At 41.7% G+C, this 26417-nt stretch overlaps 1 protein-coding gene across 1 annotated transcript in view; it reads right to left on the bottom strand.

Moving 5' to 3' along the window:
- The window catches only part of EIF2AK3 (eukaryotic translation initiation factor 2 alpha kinase 3), a 43673-nt gene that overhangs the window by 16808 nt on the left and 448 nt on the right, over positions 1–26417 (bottom strand). Inside the window, exons 2-6 of the mRNA XM_027667173.1 lie at positions 19883–20012; positions 4651–4845; positions 2615–2745; positions 533–767; positions 116–278 (exon numbers count right to left, since the gene is read on the bottom strand). Of these exons, the coding sequence (XP_027522974.1) occupies positions 116–278; positions 533–767; positions 2615–2745; positions 4651–4830 (709 nt within the window). The 5' untranslated portion in view covers positions 4831–4845; positions 19883–20012. The remainder of the gene's footprint in view (positions 1–115; positions 279–532; positions 768–2614; positions 2746–4650; positions 4846–19882; positions 20013–26417) is intronic.

Here is a 26417-nt window from a genome sequence, read left to right as displayed (position 1 = left end):
ATAATGGAAAAGATTTATAGTTTTGAAATCTACCAGTACAAAAAGATCTTTACTACAACCTCAACAGGGAAATGAATAACATTTACTACAGATAATGCTGCAATTGGTGTCTCACCCAAATAGACACTGGATTCTGTGGCCCCTCTGGCAGCTTCCACAAGATCTTCTTCATCTTCCAGTACCTCATTATTTGCAGTGTAACTTGTGTCATCAAACAGACTGATTGGAATTACTTTGCCATCCTTAAGCAGCCATGCAGAAGCAATTGGAGTGCAAAACTGAAGGAGAGAGAGGTAATTGGAAAATTAATGTTGTATTAATGAGCTATTATATAAGAATAATGCTAAACAATGTGCCTAAATTCCTTGTTTTAATTTTTGTAACAGATGCAGCAGCTCAAAGTCAGAACTTTAGTTAAAAAATTACAAGCAGATGTGTGCTCTTTTACAAAGACAGCGCCTGAAACCCAAGATGAACGACATCTTCAAAACTTCTACTTTTGTGATATTTAATAGTCTGTCTTTTCCCCTACCTGGTATTCCCATTCCAGATGTCCTCCTCGTTTGTTAAAAGCCATCACCTTCCAGTCAGCCACCGAGACCTTTATCACTGTGTCTTTCATCATAGCTTCCTGCTCCTCCACATCCGAAATGATTTTTGTTTCTTCTTTGTTCATAGTTGATTTAAAATTGCTCTCGATGTATCCTGCTCTGCTTTCAATATCTGGGACGTAGCGCAGCTCAAAGTGACCAACACTGAAATTCCACCTTAAAGAAAAAGAGAAAAACTTTGTAGAAGCAACTTGTGTATTCCAAGGAAGTCCCAAATCCTCTGTACAGAAGATTCCTAAACTGAATTACCTATATTTGGCCCATATTTTCACAGTAAACTCTCAGACTGTCAGGTGAACAGAACTGTACCAGGAGGGGAGTGCTAATCCAAAGCATAAACCAAACAAGCTGAGAAATCTTGCCTAACACGATGGGTGAGCTGAGAAAATAGCTGGTGAAGTAGGGCCAATGCCATTGAAGGTTTAGTATAAAGAGAGGGAAATTAAAATCATCAAACAGTACAGCTGGGTCTGCTTAGTAGGAAAACATTGTGGAGCTGATGAAAGCAACAAGTACAAAGCTTTTATGAAAGCAGCATCCTACACAAGACATATTTCTCTTCACTAATTGAGTGGATTTAATTGGAAATGTAAGATTTTTCAAACTGAGGAAGGGACAATGCTTTTTTTGTTTGCTTTAATCCAACATACTACCTAACACAGATCCCTCTGCAGATACTTCATGAAACCAGGACCACTCGTGTCCCATCGGTTAACACTCGAAAAAGACAACTACATAATGAACTGTATAAAGAACACAGAGTTTTACTGCATAGCAAAAAGCTCTTCAATTCTTGTAAACCAACAAAGATACAGATGGGAAAGGATGCCAAGTTTGTGTCTTGAACAGCACAAAGGGGGTAAATACTCTTGAACAGTATGTTTGGATATCCAGAGTTTCTTATCAGTCTGGCAATCACCAGGAGCCTAAACTGTCTCCTTAAGGAATTTACACCCTCATGGTAAACGTTTGGCATATTTTACATACAGGTTTCTTTCTCTGATTTAAAACCCCAGATCTATCCCATTCATTCCATGTCACCAGGAAAGGCACCTCTGTTTCTAACCACAAAGACAGGAGAATTCTGGTGCACAAGGTGCAATACTATGGTTTTGACACACCTCTCCCTGCTCATATCAGTCTCCAAGAATCACAGAACCCCAGATTTATCTTTTTAGACATCTGATCTGAGATGATCAGATCTGAACTCTAACCTACTGGAGTTCCCATTAGGTCATCCCTGATACACTACAGATGCACAACCTGTCACATCCTGCTACAAACAGAAGAGGGAGCAGGGGAACAGGGAATGATGAATTCTCCACTAAATTGCTGGGCAGTTACTGTATCTACATACAGTAACCAGCCTTCTAAATGGGTTTTGGTGGGCTTTTTTAGCAGAATACATGTCTGCATCTTTATAAAAATCTTAATGTATTAAACGTTACTGCATTAGGAAAACCACAGATTGAACCAGTTTCTACAACTTGTAAAAAACAGACCACCCACATTGTGAAATGGACAACACAGATCTAAGAATGATTTAAAATATCAACTTAAAATGAAAGCTAAAAACATCAAGCATAAAAAACCCACCAGAGATAGTTACCATGAGTAACTAAAGAACTTAACCATGAATTAGTAGATTGTAAGAAGACTTTTAAACTGCCCCTTCTTGTACAAAAAGCAGCAGTTAGAACTAAAATTAGTGACATTTGCCCTGTGCAGCAGAACAGTGATAAACTGAGGTATGCAAGGACAAGGAAAGTAATTGTCATTTGACTCATATCTTTTCTGTCTGACCCTAAAACTGAAGCCTAAAACATTTTCAAAAGCACTGAGGAGCAAAAGGGTTCGATCCTTGCCAACAGTCTGGCGTATTCCTTTGGTTAACAATCTAAACTCCCTCTGTAATTCCTAAACTGATGAGAGTAAAAAGAAGGTCAAATCCTTAAAACATTACACATCAAGACCTGTGTCTCTGGGACTGTCTCTGAACTCACTTTTCATTGCCGCTGCGGGGTCCAACAGCCCGGACTGTTTTCTGGGTTCGGTGTAACAGGAGCGTCTCCTCCTGCTCCGTCTCGTCGTCGTCCCACCGGCGACACCCCACAGCCGAGCAGATGTACTTCACCTAAGGGACAAGGCAGGAGACTCCCCTGTGCAACCTCAAAACAAGCGTAACCAACAGCGACACTCAAAGCTAACAATCCTCACAACGCGTTTTTGGCTGCCCGGCAATTTCGAGCACAGTGACTTTAGATGCTCGACTTGAGGGATGTTGAAAAGCCTGGTTTAAGAGATAAGGGCTTTTCAGAACTAGGATTTTCGAAGGATCCTAGAAAGTTTACAGCTTGTGGTATTTTGACTACCATTTGAGGATATTTTGCATGTATTTCTACTTCTAACAGAAAGAAATCTTAGCTTTCTCTTTTCCCACTATTTTTATGGACATCAAAAGAGCATTCCTACAAGACCCACAGCACAGTTCTGCTTTCATGTCATATTTGTCTCAGCATAACTCTATCAGCTTCAAACGAAGTACTACTGAAATGAAAATACCACAGACCCTTCCCCCTTTGCCTTGTCAGATATTTAGGGGAAAGAAAACCTTATTGAACTCTCACAGTCACACAGACTTTGCAACAGTCCAAATCTCAAACAGAATTTGCATTATATGAGCAACTGTATTTTGAAAAGGGAGTTGAACACACCTAGGAAGTTTGGATTGTCACCAAACTGCCAAAGACAAGAGACTGCCTGAACTCTTAGGGAGGAAGAGTCAGGCACTATTTCTCCTATGAGACACCACTGCTACTGTGAGTATAAAGAAGGAATAAAAACAGAAATTAAACCCTCCACTTCCTGAGCACTGGGGGAGAGCAGTCTCTTGGTGCACAGAGCCCAGTGAGGAAATCAAAAGGAATGCATGAACTCTTGTTTTGGGTCTATGCTCTTTAGCACTAGTGATGACTCTACATCACACCACGGAAGTGTTCTACATTAAAATGTGTGGTGAAAATGAAAAAAAAAAAAACACCCTGATTTTGCTGAAAACAAACATTGGGAAAATTTTTTTAACTGAATCTATTTTTTAACTTGTTTCAAAATGTAACAATGTTTCCGATTCACCAAATGTCTGTTCTTCACTACACAAAGTATCTACAAGCACTAACAACATCTGACATTAAAGAGGGGGACAGGTATGTCAGTTCTAGGACTCTGAATAATGCAATTAATTCCTGGGCTTTTTCTAGCCTTTTTTCCATCTGTGCTCTTTCAGGACACACAATTTTGAACCAGCGAGTTTCAGAAGAAAAACACCTTCTGTACTAGTCAGATAGTAAGTAGTTTTTAACTTTCACATATGACTCTACAACGTAAGAAGAGCTGCTTCTGAGTGATAGTAAGCACACTGACAACAACCACAAGTCTTAAACTTTTGAATATGTTGTTTTTCTCTTCTCATTAGTTTGGGAAAATCTGAAATTAGTTCTGAAAAAAGTTTCACCCAAAGCCTTAACTGATATGCAGTAGGCTGGACAGCAAAGTCTACTTCAAGCAGAGCCAGGTGATAAAGCTGAACTCCTCTCCCAACTTGGTAGAAAGGGGTCATCCCTCTTATCCTCCCACTCGCCTCTGGTCACAAACCCCCTGTCCCTTCCCTTGTCCTGGCTCTGGCACTCCCCGACCCCTTCCTACAGCTCACCCAGCATAAAACTAATCCAACAAAAACTGGGCAGTGCTCTGCTGCGTTTGCAAGTCAAATCAGCTGAGCAAAGGGTGAGGCAAGGCTTAAAGCCAGCACAGGGGATGCAGTGGGAGCTCCCAGGCAGGAGGAGATGGCAGTGAGAGGCTCAGCCACACCACCTACTCCAGCCCACTGCAGCTGTTGCCCAAGAAGCTCAGACTCTGCCCTTTTTGCCCTGCAGTTATACCCTCGAGCTGTACCACAGTTTAAATCTCAAGAGTTACAAAAGTTTGCAAGACAGTGCTCAAAACACACACACACACACAAGACAGCTTTTCAGGCTCTTACCTTCCCTGAGTAGGAGCTCAGCCCATAGGTCGTCAAAGACTTTCCCCCAACCAGGACCACGTCCTCGCCAAATTTGTAGGATGACTCCAAAAGAGATTCTACTGTGAAAGGAACTGCTTCCATGCTCTCTCGATCCCGATCCCACTGGAAAAGGTCCCCATCCAAGGAAGGGATTATCATCTTATTTCCAAATACCTAAAATAATTGAACTGAAGGTTAGCTACGATTTAACCACAATTTTATCAAAATACACAGACCACAAATGGAAACAGAAATGCTGTAGAAGCAAGTCCAGTTCATTATATTCCAGTGTCCTATTTTATGGTTTCGTATCCCAGAGTCTTATTTTTCAGAGTCACACTGAAGACAGAAAACTTTCAGGCCTTCGAATCAAATCCATATTTCACTATTCTTATTTGAAAAACAGTTCAGTGAGTGACACTTCTTCAAAACATTTTAAAGCTCAAACAGCTGACAGGTCAGTGTTCATCTAAACTGCAGAAAACATGATGTGGGTAGAAGCATTCTCCAAGAGACAATCGGTGGTGTAAGTGCAAAGTTTTGCAATCATTTGTGATAGTTTCAAGACAGTGGTATTTTAAAAGAAAAACTGAGGCTGTTTTTACAATGAATGACTACTCCAGAATATCAAACGTTCTGTTAGGCAGGGAGAGCAATTATCACTGAAATCAGAGCTCACATTTCCCCTTTGCCTTTCCAGACAGTTAAATCTGACTACTCAGAATTTATGTTTAAGCACACTGTTCCTTTAAAACCTGCCTGGCTTTTTCCTAAACGTACAAGTAAAAAAAAAAAAAAAAAAAATCTTCACAGGGATACGAGGTTTCATCCATTACAGTGAGATTTTCAAGGAGATCCTGGTTCGGAAGTATGAGTCATTGTCAGTGAGTACTAAGGGACTTATTAAGAAACTCATTATCAGCATGATGGACCATAACTAATACTGTGGAGCCACAGTGGCTGTGCCCATCAAGAACAGTGAGAAACTGTTATCCACATAATCTTAGCTATTGAGGATATGGATTAACATGGAACATTTCAATGCTTTTCCAGAAGCTCTGTCCAGTTGGGCAGTATCCTACAACATTATTACATTAAATTCAGATACTTTAAGCATTAGGATTTAAAGGCTACTTCTAGTACACATATACTAGTCACTTCAAACAAGATATTCCTGCTCAGACTCTGAGGCACACACGTGTATTACAAAGGTTTCTGGTTATTATTTCTGGAACCACTGTGAGGATGTGAAACCATGTCTTCTACATGATTCAATTTCTCTCTAACATGAGACTTTTTATTCCTCTAACTGTGTCACAGACGAGCAAAGAGCATTAAGCAAAGTTGGGATTCACCTAAACAGGAAGGGAACGGCAGATGTTGTAAACGTGTGCATGTCATAACTAATATCTCTCTCCCCTTACACTGTTTGACACACCTCATTCACAGAGAAAATTCAGGTGAGCTACCCGACAATGCTGGTGACTTTTAAGATCCCCAAAGGATTCAACACCCATACTTTCTGGCTTTGAAAAGCCTCACGATGACTGACAATTAAAATATAAACTCCTCTCAGGAGCACAATGTGTAACTGAAGAGAAGATAAAAACAAATCCCTGAGAGTAGTTGTGAAGCTCTTTACAAAGCAAAATGAGGTGTGTTCTTTCCCTCCCAGATACTTACCTTATGGTAAAAAAGGCCAAATATCCTGGAAGAGACACTGAATGAGATATGTCTGATACACAATAAATGTTGCATTAAGGCCTACCATCTGGGAGGAAAAATAAACACACGCGGCTCTCTATACACACAGAAATAAATCAACAAAAAAGGTAACATTCCTGGGGCAGGGAGGGGTCATTTGTAAAAATCACCTGACCAGTGGGGGAAAAAAGTAAACAAATAAGGTTTACATAAGCATTCATATTCAGGAGCAGATTTTGGAAAACACCTTTTTAAAAACAAAAGATGCCAGTGCCAAAGTTGCAGCTGCAACCATGGTGGAGTACCTTGTTAAAACATGCATCACAGAAGAGTAATATCACAAAATGTTTTTGTAATATATTCTTTCAAAAATGCATAACAATTCTGGTGACAACGCTTAGCCTGCGCAGCTGTCACCTTGCATTAATAAATCCTCTGTAAGGTTTCTTCCTGCACATGATCAATAGACCTGCCAGCAGCTTGGAGGTTCATGCTCACCTCCAGCAAAATGAGATATCCTGCTCCAAGGGCTGCAGACCACCCCCATCAGTTTGTGAAGAGAGGAGGCAGCGGTGTAAACTGCCCAGCAATTGCTGCTGAGCAAGGAAGGCTCTCGGTGGGCAACTGTGAGCTCTGGGGACAGTGTGACACAGGTCACCTTAAGCGTTTCCCTTGTCCCAAAGCTCTTGCTCCAGGGTCCTGAGTATGAAATTTTCCACTAGCAAACAACACAGAAACGTTGGCCATTTCTAGGAATCACACACCCAAATCCCCAGCACGCATCAAGATCACTCAGCAACACACACTTGTAATACTCCCAAGATATGGATCAAATGAAGCCATGCCTTCAGAACTTCCCTGGCAGTGGGTCACTCATCCATCACAGCCTCGGCTCCCATAGGCTGTGGAGGACAGATGACACCGTGTGGTCAGCTCTGTGATCACCTGCCCGTGCTCCCAGCCTTGAGGGCATCTGTGGGAGCAGCACGTCCTGCGTGACATTGGGAAGGAAAGGCTGAGAAAAGACACAACTGCTATGGGTGAACACATCAGGAAAGGGAGCACAGGCAGCAGGAAGAGCTGTGGCAGTGAAGGACAAAGCAGGGCAGGAGCAGATGGGGTTAAACCGACCATGAGTAAGTGTAAGCCAGACATTTGGGTTACTATCACAAACGTGGTATTTCACTACAGAAACAGAAGAGGGCAAAAATCACCTTCTGTTAAGATTACTCTATCTGTAAGAGGGATTACATTACACAGTGCTGACCAGGAACTGCACCTGATACTGCAAAGGTCTTCTTTTACTAAAATAGCTTTATTTGAAGAAAGGGGCAGGTATGCAAATGTGCCACTTGCAGGTGCCCATATACACACATAACAAAAGCCATTTGTGGCCATTTGCTGCCACTTGTGGCGACATCTGGTTTTCAAAGGAGCAGTTCAGCCAGAGGCTTTGGAAGGACATTAATAAAAACATCAACTCCTATCCAAATTATCCAGCTCATTCTCTAGTAGACCAGAAGCAGCAAAGGGACTTTCCTTGAAAGTACTAGCAACTAGCATCGGCATGCAGCTCAGGTAAAGGAATGACATCACCCTGTATCTCAAAAGCATTACCTCATCTCCTAATCCAAGGAGTGAGTCACCCAGGCAGTCAGCTGCAAATCTCTTGGCACAGAAAATGTAGGTTACCACGATGCACTTACACATTCCTCTGATCTGTCAATGTAAATAGCTATTTGTTCAGCTTCACCGGTCAGCAATATGGCACATAATTGTTAAGTGGCTTGTCTTTCAGAAGTAACACTTAAAAAAACCCCAAAACACCCCCCCCACACACATTAACTATCGAGCCCTAAATGAGACGCTGCTCTTTTCGCTCATTAAAGAGTTTGAAGCCCAAGTTCTCCATTGGCTCTGCGCGGGGCTCTGCAGCCCTATCAGCGGCGCGGGCTGCGCAATCTCCAGGCCGACGGGTGAGGTAATGCAGTTTCTAAAAAGCCCTCACAAAAAAAGCGAAAAGGCAATAACGATCCGAAATGGCATTCGCTACCAGGGAATTTGCTGTCTAGACTCTTTACTGGAAAGGAGGGCACCGTGCGCCAGGTGCCGCGGCAGGTTGATGGGCGCGGGGAGCTGATGATTTATAGCGGTGGGGGAAAGGGAAACAGAGAGAGAAAGGGGAAAAAAAAAATGTGTAAACAGAGATCAAAACGAGCTGAAGTACTAAAGCTTCCAGGAGCGGCCTAACAGCAAGCGTGACATTCTACCCCATTCCCAACACTCTTTATCGTCTGAAGCTAAAATCAAGCCTGCTCACGTGCAGACACATCTGAGCCAAGTCTGGTGCCAAAACAGTCAATAGTATTGTTTACAGATGGGCTGGACTGTCTAATAACTTCAAGGAAACAACTAAGCACAAGTAAAATATCTTCTTTAGAACAGGAAGCTTTATTTTATGCCTTTATGTTTTTCTCACACTTTAGCTTGTAGTTTTCAAACCTCGCTGTTACTATAAACTGTGAGAGCTTCATTCCAATTACTAATTAACTAAGACTAACCTGTATGATCTTAAATCATAAGGGTGCCAATTTTTTTCCCCTCTGTGATTATCCCTGCAATAGGATCACTGTAACGAACAGGATCAAAGCCAACATCAAGCATCCTCTTAAGAAAGCTACTTCTCACTGAGAACTGTGTCTTTTAAGCCTCCCTAAAATTAATCTAGGCAACATATTAAAAGTCACATACGGCAGCTTCATTCCAAAGGGCAGAAACAAGAATCTGCACAAACAAATCTGGGAAAGAGAAAGCCATCTTGCATGCTCCACATTAAAAAACAAACAAATAAAAAACCCAAACGCCACAGACAGTAATGGAGGTATTCCTACTGTAAATGTTTACAAATTTTTCAGGTTAGAGATATATACACACACACACATACACATTTTTTGAGATGTCCCTAGTTTGGGCTGGTCAGGAACTGATTTATTGTCTGTTCTTTCTTGCTTAGCATGCAAGATCTTATCTGCACAGATCCACCGGTTTATGACTTCCTTTCAGTAGAAGAGGTTATTTCTCCTCTTCACCTTAGATTTCAGGATGCTGATTCACCTGTTTTTCCTCCAGATACCTGGAGAAATCCTGAAGCACAGGACACTAAATGGTGACATTTTAGTATTACTAACAGGCAAACCCTAATGAAACAGCAGCACACTGGGGTGACCAGCTAGAGTCTTCAAACTTTCTGCAAGGCCCACAACAGCCCCGTTTCCATAAGAAGAGAACAAAGAGAACATTAGTACAATCTTTTGAAAAACAAAGGCTGTTAAGCTATTGCACTGCATAAAGCACCGGTAAAAGAGCAAAGTACTCTTCAGAGCATACAGTGCTGTTTAACCAGCCAAGGAAGAAGAAAATTGAACTGCAAAGGGGAGTCCCTGATTTACATCAGTGAAACAACCTTCCCAGTCGTGTTCAAGGGCAACAAGGAAGCTGCAGCAGGAAATACCAACAGGCAGGTGGTTGTTTGTCTAGAAAAATCTTTCCTCGTGAGTGGCATTATTTCTGATCTCAGCACTACACTTGTTTACAAAGTGCATACCTGTTCCTGACCACCTCCTGGGTCTGTTAAGCAGAGCACATGCCCAGACCAGTTTCAGGACCTGGACTGTGAGAAAAGCTGCACCTGGACATCGGATAAATCAGTATTTTATTGAGCTGTTTATGAGGCAGGATCAGGTGGCCTTCCTCCTCTGAACAGGTAAGAGCCAGCCCGTGCCAGAGCGGCACATCAGAGGAGCCATGGAAATAAGGTTTTGTCTCAGCTGGGGTGTGACAGACTGAAAGAGCACACACACACCAGCTCTGCACAGCAACAGTGAGGAGAGACGTGTCTCAAACCTCAGGCTGATTTTTACCTGGGTGCACAGCTCACCCAGCAACAGTTCACAGCATCTGTCTACTGGCCAAACCTGGTTCCCAGCTCCTGCCTACATTAAGATCCTTATGAGACAAGTTTAGATCTATTACAGTCCTTCTTCACCTTCCACTATCCCCCATACTCCACAAGCTCGTAGTTTCGGTTTCATTTTCATGAATACATGAAAAGAAGTCATAAATGCAACTTTCACGGCCCTGAACTTTGTGTATGATGAGCACGAGGTGTTGCTGTAACCCTGTGCATAAGTACTGGAGAACTCATTTCCAAACTCCTTTTTTCTCTGTCCTCAAAGCAACACCTGCAACATCCTTCCCACAACTCTAATAAATGACAGGGGTTGGCATCTCTGTCATGATTCTACACTTCAGATCTTAAAATCTGATCAGTTGTAACCACCAGGGTCCCGGCAAAACTGTCTTTTACACCAACAGTGTAAAAAGCAACAGATGACAGCAGCATAGTAGAGAATTACACTCTCCTTTCCAACATCAGGGGCACAGTATCTTGTTTAGCTTGAGTTTACCCTTAAAAGAATTACTCCTACTCTGTCCTCTGCCCTCCCTTGAAGAGCCATACAGGAAATCAGGGGAATCACACTGTGTTAACCAGGCCACCCCAGCTTTAGAAGAGATCACAACCCAATAGTGTTTGCTGTGCAATCAAACAGACCCCTCTTCTGAAGACAAGCAAACTAAAATACCACTCTTACTTTAATCATAGTCAAACAAGACTTGGGGCTTTGACTACAGAGATGCCAGCCTGCTCTGCTGCCATGGTAACAGACTTTTAAAAACTGTTCTCCTTAATAATAATAAAAAATCCAACTGCACAGTGCTTTAAGAAAGACTTTATTTTGACATTATTCCATCCCCCTCTTTTTCGTGGCAAGTTTTATTAGTAAGACTGTAAGTCTCCTGAAACTTAAGAGCAGTGCTTTCTGAGGCAAACTGGTGCTGCTGCTACAGAGCCCATCACTGAGCTCCTTGAAACTAACAGCACATAAGGGAGTAGATTAGTGAGGAAAATGAAAATTACCCAAAGCCTTGCCTCTCCAGAGAGAGGCCTTACAAAGAAGTTCATCAGCCACTATGGCAAAATTGGTGTTTGTATTGGGTTTGCATGGCAAAGCTTTGGTACTGGGTGGGGGGGACTACAGGGCTGGGAGGGACCCCGTGCTGGAGCAGGGGCAGAACATGAGGAATCCTCCCATGAGGAGGAAGATTTGGTTTTATTTCTTATTATCCTGCTCTGGTTTGATTGGTAATAAAATTAGTTTTCCCAAGTCTTTTTTGGCTGTGACAAAACTGGTAAGTGATCTCTCCCTATCCTTATCAAGCCTTTCAATGTATTTTCCTTCCCCTGTCCAGCTGAGGAGGGGAGTGACAAAGCAGCTTTGGTGGGCACCTGGCATCCAGCCAGGGTCAACCCACCACAGTCCTATTCCAGTATTGGGATGTTTTAAGAAAATGTTTTAACTCTACCCCACCTCAAAGCTCTCCTGCAGACTACATGGACTCCTACAGCACCACTGAGAGATGACCAAGATGCTGCTCTTCAGAGACAAGGACCATGGGCAACAGCAGAAGCTCATGGCACTCCAGGGGTCCAGGATTCAGCTGATCTCTGCTGGACCTTGAGTGTTTCTTCCCCTGGCCCTGCCTGGACAGGTTGATGTCTCAGATAAGGACACAAAGGCTGTGTGTCTGGAAAAATTAAGCCATAGAGCAACTCCTATAGGAAGAGAGCCTGAAAGGAGGAGGACAGAACACAGAAAATCACAGTCTCCTCTTTCAAGGATGCAAAGAAAGTAGAGTGAACGAAACATGCAGTGAGTCTGACAGAAAGATTAATAGTTACCTCCTTATGGAGCACGAAGTCCAGAAGAAATTCGGAAATGAGATGTCAGCAGCTGTGCTGCTGGAGGAATGATTTGCTAAACTGTCTAAAATGTTTAGCCCTTGAAACAGGCACTTCTGTATACTGATAAAGATACAGGCTGAAAGTTAAAAAAGCCTTTAGAGCACAGTAAATTACTTTGTTGTGTACTGGGCAGCTGAATCTCAACTAAGTTATCCATTACCTGAAACAAGTATTTGTCTACAAATTACTAGATCCATTTTTATATCTGTAAACACCAGAACTGCTCACCATACAGTGTGCTGTAGGCAATTAAATTATGAACTCTCTCCCTGCCCTTATCTTGACCCAGTAGGTAAAAGGTCCAGAGCACGAGACTTGCAACAAGTGGCTGAGGGAGCTGGGGTTATTTAGACTGGGGAAAAAAGGAGGCTCAGGGAAGCCCTTATTGCTTTCTACAGCTACCTGAAAGGAGGTTGTAGCCAGGTGGGTCAGACTCTTTACCCACTAAACAAGCAATAGGACAAGAGGAAATGGCCTCAAGTTGTACCAGGAGAGATTTATATCGGCTACAAGGAAAACTTTCTTCACTGAAAGGGTGATCAAGCATTTGAACAGACTGCTCCAGGGCAGTGGTGGAGCCACTATCCCTGGAGGGATTTCAAAACCATGCAGACGTGGCATTTAGGGATGTGGTTTAGTTGTGGCCTTGGCAATGGTTAAGGGTTAAGGGTTGGACTCTGTGATCTTAGAGGTCTATCCCAACTAAACCATTTCATGTTTCCATTAAAGACAATTAAACAATAGAGACTGTGCTGATGGCAAACATCCTTTCCAATATTTGCATGATCTTGAGTATATCTGTGAGCATGAAATGAGTTAGTTGTAAACATTAGCCCAGAGTGACTTGGAGAAACTTTCCTGGCTTTGTTCAAGGCAGAGCATCACTTGTGAGAACCAGAGTTGAGAGCTCTGCTATCACACAAGCCACAAAATCCTGTTCTGTAGCTGCCCACATGTCTCATAACAGAAGTTGTCATCCCCCCCAGACATCCTTAAAGCACAGTGACAGGACACACATCAGCACTTCATCAGGGCTTTATCAGTGCTAACTACAACCAGTGTCAGCAAGGTAGCTCCGATCTCCAGCTTCAGGAAGTCTTTTGGTTTTTCAATTGAACAAGACACTGAACTAAGACGACTGAAGATGTGCAGTGTCAATAAATACACAAGACTACTTGTCTAAGCAATGGCCCTACTTGTCATCTCAACAAAAAAACCACGGTACTGCATCATACTAAGCACCAACACAGCTCAGGCATCCGTCAGCAATTCCCATTCTCCTCAAGGAGGTTTACCACTTCCACTAAAAGAGCTGGTTGAGTTTCCTAGAGTAGCACAACTTCCAGCTATCAGAGTACTTTAAAACCATCTTTGGTTGGTGACTTTTTGTCCACTAAACATCATTAGGAGTTTATTTTCAGGAGAATTATAATTGATACGTTTTAGTTTCGCCAAGAAAGCAGCAAAAATCTGTCCTCAGAAATCCACAGGTGTCCCTAGTGAAGTTTCCCAAGCCCATCACCTCTTCATGTCCACGCACACCGTGTGTGTTTCCAGCAACAGAATTAAAAGGAACCCCTTGTTCCATCAGGAATCCTGACACATCCATGTAGTTAGAGAGCAGTCACATCCATTCTCTCCCTGCAAAACACAGGCTCCACACCCCTGAAAGCCCTAATAAGCCTTCTCTTCATCAATTGCAATTAGAATTTATCTTGGTTTGAAGTACAATTCTGGACACTCACTTCTTATTCATTACGAGCTTTTCCAGGACCGTTTAAGACACTAATCTCTCTCTCTCTCTCTCTCTTCCCCGCAGGCAACACAGATCACATTTCCTTGCCCTGCAGAGCAATGGAGATGGCAGCTGATAACCTGTCACGGGATCTCTCAGTACACAGTTTTTTCAGTTCTGAACTGGTCATCTCCAACCTTCAATAACAAAACTGCTGTAATCAATCCCCACGTCTTGTATTTCATTTAGTACAGTTTAATTTCATTTCTATTATAGAAAACCTGTACTGTTGAGAACCAGATGATGCCTCAGCCTTCCTCTAGAGGAATCATATCTTCAGCTATCAAAGCATCTGGCGGTCTCAGTAGTACACAAAAATAAGGGTCAGCTACAGGACACTAGAATGCTCTTTTACACTCTTAGACAACCAAAAATTATACCACCTTACCTACAAGGAAATAGATTTTCCCCAGATTAGGCAATAACCAGACCACTGATTTACACTCTGCCTGCTTGAACAGAGTGGCAATTCAGGGCTTTACACCTGGTCACAGCATACTACAGATGGAAAGTAATTTTACAACATTAATAGATTTTAAAAAAATTTTATTCTTCCCTATGAGTAAAACTGTCCTTTAAAAACTTGCACACACTCAAACACTTCAGAGAACCAACATGCTGTTCTCTGTATATGAAAGTCTGACCCCACAGCACAGCATCTGCTCCTGTGAGAAACCTGTACAGTGCACAAAGACTCTTCCAAGGAGAGATCGGTTCTGCTGCTGGTGTGTCCCAGGCCAGATGCTTTTAAGCTGCACAAACACATTAAAAGTTAAAATTAACAACAGCATGCTAGACAGAGCCATTCATTTTTAAGCAGAATTCAGAGAGAAAGGCATTTTCTCAGAATGTGTAGTTTGAGACAAACCTCCTTTTTGTTTGTCCAGTGAGTGTTAGCAGAGTCAGAATAGTTTTATGCACGATTAATATAAATTCCTAATATTCAGCACTGTATTTAACAGATGCTGTAATAATCTTTTAAGTGAAAACATTCAAGTCTAACTGACAGCCTTAAGTGTTCCCCACCCCTACCCAAGACAAACATATCTCAGCTTTTCCTTGGATGATATTTACAGGCAGTGACTCAACTGAAAAACAACCATAGTAAAAAGCTGTGAACCAAACAAACCCCTAATTTTTATTCAAACTAATAAAATGCTGCTGCAGGAGTGCCCTAAGTGGTGGGTGAGACTTTCCTAATTCTTTCAAAGTCAAATTATTCACCTTCCCCCCAAACCTCTGGGAGGGCAGATAAAAGAAATCACAATTTAAGCCCCTCAGAGGGCGTTTTCACCTCTTGTCTTGCCCTGACCCTTTTCAGTGTGGATTTTGTGTTTTCTTCCATTCCAAAGTGTAAGAGGTCGAAGGATGAGAATTGCTGAGTTTCTTCCTGTGTTCCCAAAGCAACCCAAGGCAGATTTTGGCTCTTCTCTGGCTTGACTGGTTACAGAGGTTGCCTTGTCCAAAGAGCAGGAAAGTGCAGGCAGTCAGTACCTCAAAGTGAATCCCAGGTGACTGGACACTTCACAGCAGAATTTAGTATTTCTTTGGGGAACCAAATCACTGAAAATTTGGAAAGGTTTATGATGCTGATAAAGGGAAGGAAAAAGAACCCCCCCAAAAAGAAGACACATTCATAGTGTGCATTAAATCCAGGCACTAGTGGATTTTTCTGAGATTTCAAAATCTTATCCCAACTCACTGCTCTCAGCATCAGTTTGTCTTCTCCAAAGGGCAAAAAAAGGAACAATTTGTTAAAGGTATCTATGGGTTCATTTTGCCTACAATGCAATGAGGTGTCAGACGACTTCAGTATAAAAATTCCTTGCATCTCCCCATTTCTCTGGAGAAAAAAATGTAATTCCACAAAAACATGCCACTTTTATGTCCAAGAAAGATGACAAAGATGCCTCAGTTTGTACAAGACTTGATTTTAAGTGGCTATCACAATATAAAAATTAAGATATACACGTATACAGTGCAATTCTAAGGTCATAACAGTCTTTATAGGCATAAGGGTGCTGACAGATCTGGTGACATGGCATAACAATTATTCCATTTTTCCAGGATACAGTGGCATGTTTACTGTGACTGCTATAAATGTCAGCCTTGCGGGCTGAAAGTGATTTTGTCCCATGATCCCCAATGTCTCAAATAAGGAAATAATGTGCTTACTTAGGGATTAGTCTCTAACAGCCCAAGCCCGAGCCAAGGCAGTTACTTTTATCAGGTCCTCTGCCCAGAGCACTGAAACAACTTCGAGCTCCTGCAGCACTTCTGACAGCACAGGGAAAAGTGGTGTCACCTTCCTGGAAGTGTTTTTAAGCTGTTACTTTTGCCTCATCACCACCCAGTATCCAGCTATTCTCCCCTTCCTCATCAAACACCAGCCACTAGCTCTTACACAGGAGTATCTCCACCATCCACCCAACCCACAGGAGGGTTTTTTTCCCTGACTCCATCTCTTCTCCAGCTTCCCACTGTCCCACCAACCATGCCAGCCACTGCTGGCCAGTCATTTTAATATACAGGCAAGTTCACCTTGCATTTCTCTCATTAATAGATCCTTTAAAAGACAGAAACCCATTAAGGAATGTAGTATAAAGCCTTGAAGGTAAGAGAATGTACCATCCTTATTAGCAAATGACAACAGTCTTATGATGTGATATGGACCATTCCCACTGCTTAAGAGGTAGTTCTCCATTTTCACTATGATTGAGCATCATTACTTCAACAGGCTGATTCTCCCCAAAAGTATTCTAAGTATAGCCAATGTATTAATTACAAACCTAAATTTTAAAGAGTAAAGTGTTTCCATTAAAAGTAAGGTCTCTTTCCTAAAAGTTGTGACTCAGTGACTTTTCTCTGAACTTCATCAAGCAATCTTTACATGCAAGTAATAAGAAGACTTGGAGTTGTAACTGTACAGAGAAGGGGTTTCCATTTTACCTCAATTGATAGGGAAACAGAGTTTTTTAATTCTTATGCACAAGACTGAAATGCAGAGTCATAACTTTTCAGCACTGGCACCCTGACCATGATTTGTTTATGCTGGAGCTTAGAGCCAAGGAAAGAATTTTAGCATTTTAGTTACCCAGGCACACAATTAGTTCTTCAGCAGCCTTTCCTTTTTAATTGATCTGTTCACATGACAAATGATGAACATCTCACTTGTCAGTGTCTTAAGCAGTAGTTTCAAGATCTGAGACGTCTGACAGAGCTGCTGGAACACTCGAAATTTCACTACCTCACTTTGCTAATTAACACACGAGCTCCAGACAGCCAGGTTGACATTTTACAGGCAAAGGAAGTAACTACAGTTCTACTAAACGCTGCAAGTTTGAAGATCTTAATGTCTATTCTTAAAAAGCACTTGGAAATTAAATTCATGCTTTTGCCCCACAGCCTAGAACTACAGTTCATTGCACCCTCACTCAAGACAGTTAAAAAAACCTCTCATCAAAACAATGAAGACACAGAAGCACACACTTTGCTCACTCTGAAAGAACACAAATCTTCATCACTGCAAGCGTAAAAGAGTTTCTCATCTGCCATTTCTTGCAAGAAGATGTAGGTTAACAGCTTACATAATAATACTGTTTTATGATTAATTGCTAGCACGGAAACCCTTGTTACCTCAAAAATGTTGGAAGAGGAAGAAAAATCCTCAATACTTAGTTTGAGAGAGTAAAACTTAACATGCCACATGTCCAAATCAGAGAGGAAATACCATCGAGCAGGAAGATGACAGATTCTAAACTTCAATGAATTTAGTATTTTGACCTAAACTAGAATTTTCCCAAGACTGATGCAAATTACTCAAGTGATTCTAGGTTCACTGCATGAAGTCCCTCAGCTGATACCGACAGCAGATTAAACTTAAATATTTAAGTGCAGTTTATTGGGAGTATTCATTACTTTTGTTTCTTGTTAAATTGTCTTAACAGAATTTGTTTACATGACAGTAAGTCTAAAAAGGCCCATATTCATAACACTTAACAGCTTCTAAAAGGCCAAAATGAAGTTTTACTTCCAAAATTAGTTCTCTGATAGGCTCTGCATCTTAACTGCCAAAATCCATCAGTGTCTTCAGCCACAGATGTAGAAGTGAAACAAGCTTATCTGGAAGCTCAACTTCCTCTATGCATAACAAACTCTCTTTAAAAGTGTATTTTTATGACTCCTGTGACCTACTGACTTGTAGCCACAAAAGACAATTAAATATTGCACGGACAAGATACAATTTTTGTTGTTTGATCATCAACCTTTAGTTTCTACAGTCATACCACATTGGGAAAATATCAGAACTCTGGGCAGACCAGTTGAGTGACAAAATATAGATGTGCAAAAGCACTTCTTTAGTCTGAAATGCTTGCATTCCCAAAAATGTTTAAAAGCGTGGGCTCCTGCCTTAATTTGCAGCAAAGTTTATATTTGCTCAGATTTCAAATATATGCTTTGTATAACTGGTGATTTTATTTTCAAGTGGTCACTTGCAGCAACAGGTAACAGATCAGCATTTTAAGTATCTGGCATTGAAAACATTTGTGAAGGATCACACTATCACTGACACCTTCCACTCTACAGTTCTCCACAGTTTCTGCACTCTTTTCAATTCTGCTCTTGAACATATTTTTAGGGGGAAGTTCTTCTTTCCTACAGCGTTTTTTCTAAACCACAAAACCACACCTGAACAAATCCAAAAAGCTGCATCCATAAATAAAATTCCCTCTCAGAAACAAAGGAACATGAATTAATATTCACATTACTTTTGCAATCTGAATACTCGTTACTAGCTCTCATCCTTACACTAGCACCTAACCAGATCAAATCTTTCCTTAGACTTCTTTACACCAGAACAGAGGTCGTCTCCACAGACAGCAACAAAGAACCACAAGCAAGAAGCTCATACAATATGAATAACCCTGAATCCAACTTTCATTCTCTGATGATCATTGTGCAAAAGTATGATACAGGACTGGTCATCAAATCCAACCATCCATGACAGGGAAGGACCGTGTACTTTGTCATCACTACAAACTACATTGGTGTTTTTATTCCTCCTCATTCTAGGAGAGAATGACTCAGAGATCTCACTTCTCCAGTGCAGGTAAAAAATAAAAAACAAACAAAAATCCAAACAAACAAAAACAAACAAACAAACAAACAACAACAACCAAAAAAAAAAAAAAGAAAAACCCCCTTGCTTCTAACTTTTAGCCCAAGTGTATTCAAACTGACGGTGGAAATAGCACCAAACAGGAAATTTAACTTCAGATTTTTTTCCTACAGTTCACCAGCAAGAAGTGATGCAACCCTCCCTTTATAACTGAGTACTTCAGGGTGACCTTCAGCATTGTTTAATTGCTAAGACATTTTGTTTTACAGGCAGCCTGCTTATCTAGTCTAAAACACTCAAAACAATTCTTTGTTCATCTATTAAGTCACAAGGACTTTTGCTTTTCTTGAGGGACAAAAAAAAAAAGCCAGTACTTGCCAAACCATACTTTGGTAATACAAAGCAGATGATCCTTTTATTTGCTTCAAATTACAATAACTTGTTTTCAATCAGCAATTACCTACAGTTCTCAAACTCAGTTACATCATCTGGTGTGATAGTTATCACATACATCAATGCCAAGGCCAAAATGCTGACACACTCTAGTTTGAAATGGCAACATGATGTAAGCACTCCAAAAAAAAAAGTTTCAGAACAGTCTGGATAAAGTTCTGTAGCTAAAAGTTTGCTGCATTATTTAACAACTAATAAACAAGGAGGAAGCTGCTTTCATTTTATTAGAAACAATTCAATTTTTAAAGCTTTTGTCAGGACAGAGATTAAGCCTTACCTCTGGTTTGCTGAGACTGGATGACACAAGAGAACCTGATCCCACATCCAGATCCCACTGTTTTCTCCCACTGTTTTCTGGATCCAGTGCAGCAATTCGTCCATCCAAAGTGCTGATAATTACTAGAGATCTGCAAGTTGAAAACGTTCACAGTCAAAACTACAGCAGTATGGACTTCACCTATTTTATGTTTAGTAAAATGCAACTCCAAAGTTAAGTCTCTATACTCTGCAGAACAGCAGTTCAGCTTGGTAGCTCTACCCAGACCAACAACAGTGTAGAAGAGATGAAGTCTCTGGCTGAATGTCATAAACTAATTTACACGTTATAAGACACTTTCAGAGTTCAGTTTCTAGGTAAGATACTTGACTTTTTGCTCCCACAAATGCAGATGTTACCACCTCAACACTGAACGAGATAATATTTTTTGAGGTATCTGTAAGGCCAGTATGGATCTTACTTTTCCCAATCCCTTCCAAACTGATCTTTAACCCATCCTTTCAAAGCAACCTAAACATGAAACTTGCAGCCCAGCAAATCAGGAGGTAAGAAATACTAAGTTGCAGCTAAGTTTTCAACGGCTTTGGATCAAACACGGAAATCCTGGATATTTGACAAGTCTCTTAAGTCCCTCCTCAGGTACTCGCAGGGCACTGGAAACAACCTCCAACACCTGCAGACCACAAAGCAAGCAAAGTGCCTTACGCAGCTCAGGGTTTAAGCAGTCTGATGTCTGGGGGTACGTGGCCATGGCAGGCTGGCTGCTGATTTCTACAGCCCCTGAAGCTCCTCGATTTCAGTAAATCTTCTTTCTTACACAGCTGTACAATTAGAATAAGCTTTTCTGGTTGGGTTAGAACTCCAGCATTAAAATAAACAAACAAACAAAATAAACAACACATCAGAGACAAAGCACTGACAAGGCACTTTTGAAGGGCCTTTTTTTTTTTCCTTGAAGATTGTTTCTCTCTGACCTGAAAAAGCTGGGATTGTGTTGTCAGTTTTGGCTTGCAGCAGGCTCCACAATCTTCAAAGGCTGTGGGAGTGGGGCTTGATCACTTTACAGGCTGCTTGCACTGAGGGGGGGCTGGATCTGGTGACCCAGAAGGACCTTTATAGTCACTGGTTTCAATGAGAATAAGAGACTGTGCAAATAAAGTGATGGGGAGATTAACCATCTTCAGGCGGAGGTGAAAGGGCAGGGGGCTGGTAATGCACACATAGACATGTATAGGAATCTTTATTTTGAACAATAAGGGACAATAAATTATTGTGTAGAACTGAAGCCAAATATATTCGCTTGTCTGAAGTCACCGGGGTAGAAATTTAGGGAGGAAACGACAGGGGCTTTCAGTGTGCTTCAAGGAGGGAAAAACTAAAAGCACGATCTTAAAAACACATTCAGGACTAATGGCTCGTTACATCACTTATAACAAAGGTCATGTAAAACATGGCAGTTTTACATGTAAAAGCAGCCCACACAATTAATAGGACCTTATAATGTACTATAGCACTATACTGTTAATAAATAGAAAAGTAAATACATCTGCCAAAAATACCACAGCAGCTCCTACTTCTGAAGGTAGCCAAGCATCACATTCCTCCAAAAGCTAAGTTTAAGAAATTGTTAGAAAAATACCAATTGTGCAAATATTTGCACAGTAGGAGACATAAATTTTTATAAGCTGAGTACAAACACTTATTCCAACTGTACAGAAACCAAGACTGGGTTAATAATAAACCAGACTGCAGGAGTCTGACTTTTCTCAAGTGCTGTGAACAAGTGCTCTCGCACTAAAAGGCCTTGGACACACATTTAACAGCATCTGTTTGCTTTATGGTAAAACAGCCTATCTGAAGCCCCTCTTGCATTGCATAAAAAAATGTTATTCCAAGTGGGTCTACTTAAATTTTATGTTGATCCTCCTGACAACCAGGTTATAAAAAAAAAGGTAGAAATGTAGCTGGAATGAAGGGAATTTTGGCAGCAATAACGCAGAGAAGAAAAAAATCCCAAAAATCACACTGTGAAATGTTTGCTTCCCGTGTACTCCCATTGTTTTCCTTTATCCAATTCTTCACATTTGACTTCTCTCTCAGTTAACAAATGTTTTATGCCTTTGTATCTTACCTTTCCATATTATCTTTCCCCACCAGATGCAAACCTGAGCCTTCCCTACGAGTTCCCTTGCTATTTAATCCTCTCCACTGCCACTCAAGACGGCAGTTTTGGAATCTGCACCTGCATCCTGCCCTCCAGCCACCCAAATCACAGTGTAACCACACTTCAGTTTGAAGTTTAGATGATTAGGAAAGAGGAGGAGGGTGTGGGGAACCTTTGTACCAACAGCACACACTTGGAGAAACTGGTTTAACAAACTGCTTCTGCAAATCAAAAAACTCCTGGCTTTTCTTGGGTGCAGTGGAACTCTTTATTTGTCCCCTTGGCCACAGCTCTAGAATGGACTTTGTTTCACCTCCTGAGCAAACACTTCCATGACACATAGGAACAGGACCAGCTTGGCTATACCTTTATCTTGCAGGTGGCTACCTTTAGAACTGGAACTAGGTACAAGAAAAAGATCCATTTCTCTCTGATTTTTTAATGAGTGACTCATTTTGAACTAAATAGCCATGTTTCTGGTTACACCTTTATCTTGCTCTTCAAAAATAATACTGCATGTGAGAAAAAAAAATTGCTAAAAATCCTTACTCTTGTAATAAAATCCTTCAGTACTTATTCTGTTTTTCTAAGAATTAAAATCTTAATACCCCTTCTCCTCTTCTCTGATGGACTCCAGTAAGTTTAAATCCTGTCACTTGAACTCTAATTGGTGTAAAATCCTAAATTTGTCTACATATGCCCAAGACCCATGCTAGTGTTACACTTTCTCGCTATCAGATTTTCCATTTTTTCAAGTTTCCCCCCTTCTTCTATGAGATTCCACTGCTTGCAGTTTTTGTACTGAGAGTGTGAAGTGGTGACAAGAGACCTTCCCATTGCTCAGGTAGTCTAATCAAGCACTAGAATTAACATGTTCTGATAAAAGCAGTTTAGGCAACTGCTTCAGGGAACTACTTCATAGCAGGTGACTTGGGGTGACGACCCCACAGCACTATTGTGAGTTTACTGCAGTGTATTACACCCAATTCTTACAGGAAATTCTTAGAAACACCAGCAGAATACAGCCACAATTCAAGAATAAAGAGGGTCCTTTCAGCCATCTGTTTGCAAGCCTTTGCTGGCTGAAGGTGTCAGGGCTGTACCTGTAATTCCATTACAATAAACTGAAAAAACCACTATTTTGGACGCATCTTTGGGACACCTGATTGACAAATTGAAACGAAAAGGAATTTCTGAAGCAGTTTCTATTTTGGTCAAGCCTGATAAACTCTCCCACTCTCTGAAAAACTACACCTTATCACTGGCTTTATCAACATCACCTCCTGACTGGGATAGAGCTTAAAGACTACCTTGACCAACAAAACCAGCTTCCAGCAACACACGAGTCCGAGAACACCACCAAAGCAGACTCCATCCTGCACACCACCATCCCACAGAAAACACCAAACATTACCCAACTTCAGGGCAAAGGTCAAAAGCCACAACTGCAACACCAAGGAAGTGAGGAGGATAGAGACAAACAGCATCAAGGCTGCACATTCCTGAAACATGATATTTGTTGGAAGTAAATCATGGACTAGACTGGGGAGTGAAACACATCACAGAGATATTAGAGATGGGAAAAAAAAATGAGCACCAACACCACAAACATGGGAAAAAAAAATGAGCACAACAACCACAAACACCACAAAAAAGATACAAAAAGGAATTACTCCAGATTAGGCAGTTACTTAAATCCAGGATCCATTAACTAGACACCTGAAAAACGAACATCAGTAAAATAAAGATATGCACTTCAGCTTGCCTGTAACTCCTGGTCCAGAATATATTATGAACCAAGGGATGGAGGAGATGAAAATCCCTTCTGGGCCCTTAGAGATGGCCAGCACAGGCCTAAAGCAAGGGGCCAGTACACAGAGCATACAAAGGTATCAGCAGTCAGAGCAGCTGACAGGGAACAAGCTATTGCTGTATAGTCAGATATTATTTGCATTTTGTCACTATGAAAACACATCTAGACATACTTCCCCCCACCCTGACCATCTACAAACAGCCTCCAGGGCTAAAGGAAAATGTTTTCTTACCCTCTCCTATTCCCTTTTGCTCACAGACAGGAGCTTGTTATTCGAGTGCAGTGATAACGTTCCCCCTTGAAACTATGCAAAACATCTACTACAAACTTCCAGGTACGTTGACAAACGGCCATTTCCGGGCCTTAAATCCTTTATTTGTATCCCATCAGGAAAACAGACCACTTTTTGAGATCAAGTGGCCTGATCTACCTTACAGAATTGAAGGTATCTGATTTACCTGCAAAGAGAAGGAAAGGGCTAAGGTGGCAAGGGAAGATGTAAACAGGACAGAGGAGGAACACTAGTTCACCTCCACCCTTTCACTGCACCAAAACTTTGTATTGATTCAAATAAGTTGCTTTTGTTAGGAAAACAAAGCAGAATTTGCCATCATTTTGGTACAGCATTTACCACTATTCCTGTTTCAGTTTAAAAGAACCCTTAACACTAATAACCTCCACACTCAAAAGCCATTTGGGACGTTGCAAGTACAGCTGTTTGTCAAACTTGAACTCTAAGCAGCTATTCTAACAGCCAAACCTGCACGTTTGTATGCAAAGAGCACAGTAATTCACTAACCCTCACATTTTCTCCTAGGAAATTTAAAAAAAATCTTGAAAGCCAAACATTAATTTGTCTACAGCAAAAAATAGGTGAGGTTTTGGTTTTGTTCCTTTTTTTCAGCTTATACTGCCCTGTTATATTACATAGATATTGCTGAAGAACAATTACCTGAGGTGAGTAGAAATCTCAGAAATACAGATGAAAAAAATAAAGAAGTGCAGGCAAATACTATGGCCAGGCAGCCATTCTATTTTTATTTGATGACAGCAAATCTGTTCCTACGCACTAATCAATTACAGAACAGCTACATTTAATCTCAGGCTTAATTTACTACATTGAACATCTTCAGTGTATTCTGGTTAGCTCTAGTAGTCAAAGAGAAAATGTATTTTTAAAAATTTTCAGAGCTAAATAAACAAAGGTGTTACTAAAAATTGAATACAGTAGAATTGCAATAAATTAGGCAGGATTTTGATGAGCTGATACACAAAAGAATGATCCTGTTGCTAACTGGTGAGACTGCCCTCAAAGAAAAGAGGATACCAAGTTATCAGCCAGTTTATTCCTCTAAGTGAATGCTCAGATATACTAACAACAAGCTCTGGGCTATTCGTTTTTAGAAGAGGTTCTCAAATACAGCATTTAGTCATGCTCTTCTTCCTTTGAACTCTGGCTGTGGCTTATCACCTCATCGCTCCCAGCCAATTCAGAAACAGACGGGAAACGGCTCAGTAACATTTCTGCACTTGAGTCATTCATCTAAATCGTGCTTTTGCCAGAGCTTCTTGCCACACGCAGTTATTAAGTATTTTATTTCCCCTTCTTATATTCTGAAACTTGTTCATCAATTTGTCTTGCTCGTCTGGCTTCATTTCAGGCACACCCCTGTGTCTGTGCTTTAACAGGCAATCAAGTAAACAGGAGAACTGAATTTGCTTTAAAACAGAAAGAAGCGGTGACAGAGAGGGACACGATGCTCTGAACAACTGTAAGTTGCAGGTGTTGGGAAGTTTATAGACCACAGATGCGGTGCTTTAGGGTCTCCTTCCCGCAGGCACAGAACTGCCACCTGGGACCAGGGCAAGGAAGGGATCGAGACGTGGTATTACCAGGGTAAGCAGACGGGCCAGATGTCACATAGCGTGACATCCGGTACCTTATTTGTCTAAGAACTAAGGCACCCTTTCTCCTTGCTAACAACGGCGTGAAGAACAAGCACTTCAGCGCTGGCGAGGTCCCGAAGTTCCCTTTGCTCGTTGTCACATCCTCCCCTCGGTCCAGCCTGTCCATCGCTGCAGCCCCATCACGGGACTCACCTCTTCCACTCCCTTCTCCCTGCGCCTCTCCTCCCGACCGGGACGCTTCCCTGCGTGTCCCACAGCCCAACATCACTCCATCTCCGACTCTCCCGCTTCTCCTCTCCGCTTTTTCCACTCCGACGCTTCCGACCCATCCCAGCGCTATTCCCACACCCGCACGGCCCCTTCCCCGCACGCGACCCTCGGGACCTCGCAGCTCCTTTCCTCCTCCCCGGCACCCCCAGCTGCTGACTTCCAGCCCAGGCACAGTCGTGTCTGCACCTCCAAACACCGACCCTGGACACTCCTCTGGGGCACTGACCCCCGATAAACACCCCCACACCGGACCTGAGCCCCCTCCCCACCATCTCCGCCCTGACCGCGCCACTGGCACCGACCGCCCTGAGCAGCCCCAAGCACCGACCCCCACCCAGTCACTGCCCCACTGACCCACTCACTCTCACCAGGCACTCAGC

This window comes from Corapipo altera, unplaced genomic scaffold (genome assembly GCF_003945725.1).
Source record: "Corapipo altera isolate COAL_440 unplaced genomic scaffold, ASM394572v1 230, whole genome shotgun sequence".
NCBI lineage: Eukaryota > Metazoa > Chordata > Aves > Passeriformes > Pipridae > Corapipo > Corapipo altera.
The sequence above is the reverse complement of the archived record's forward strand: the minus strand, read 5'-3'. Positions and strand labels throughout refer to the sequence as shown.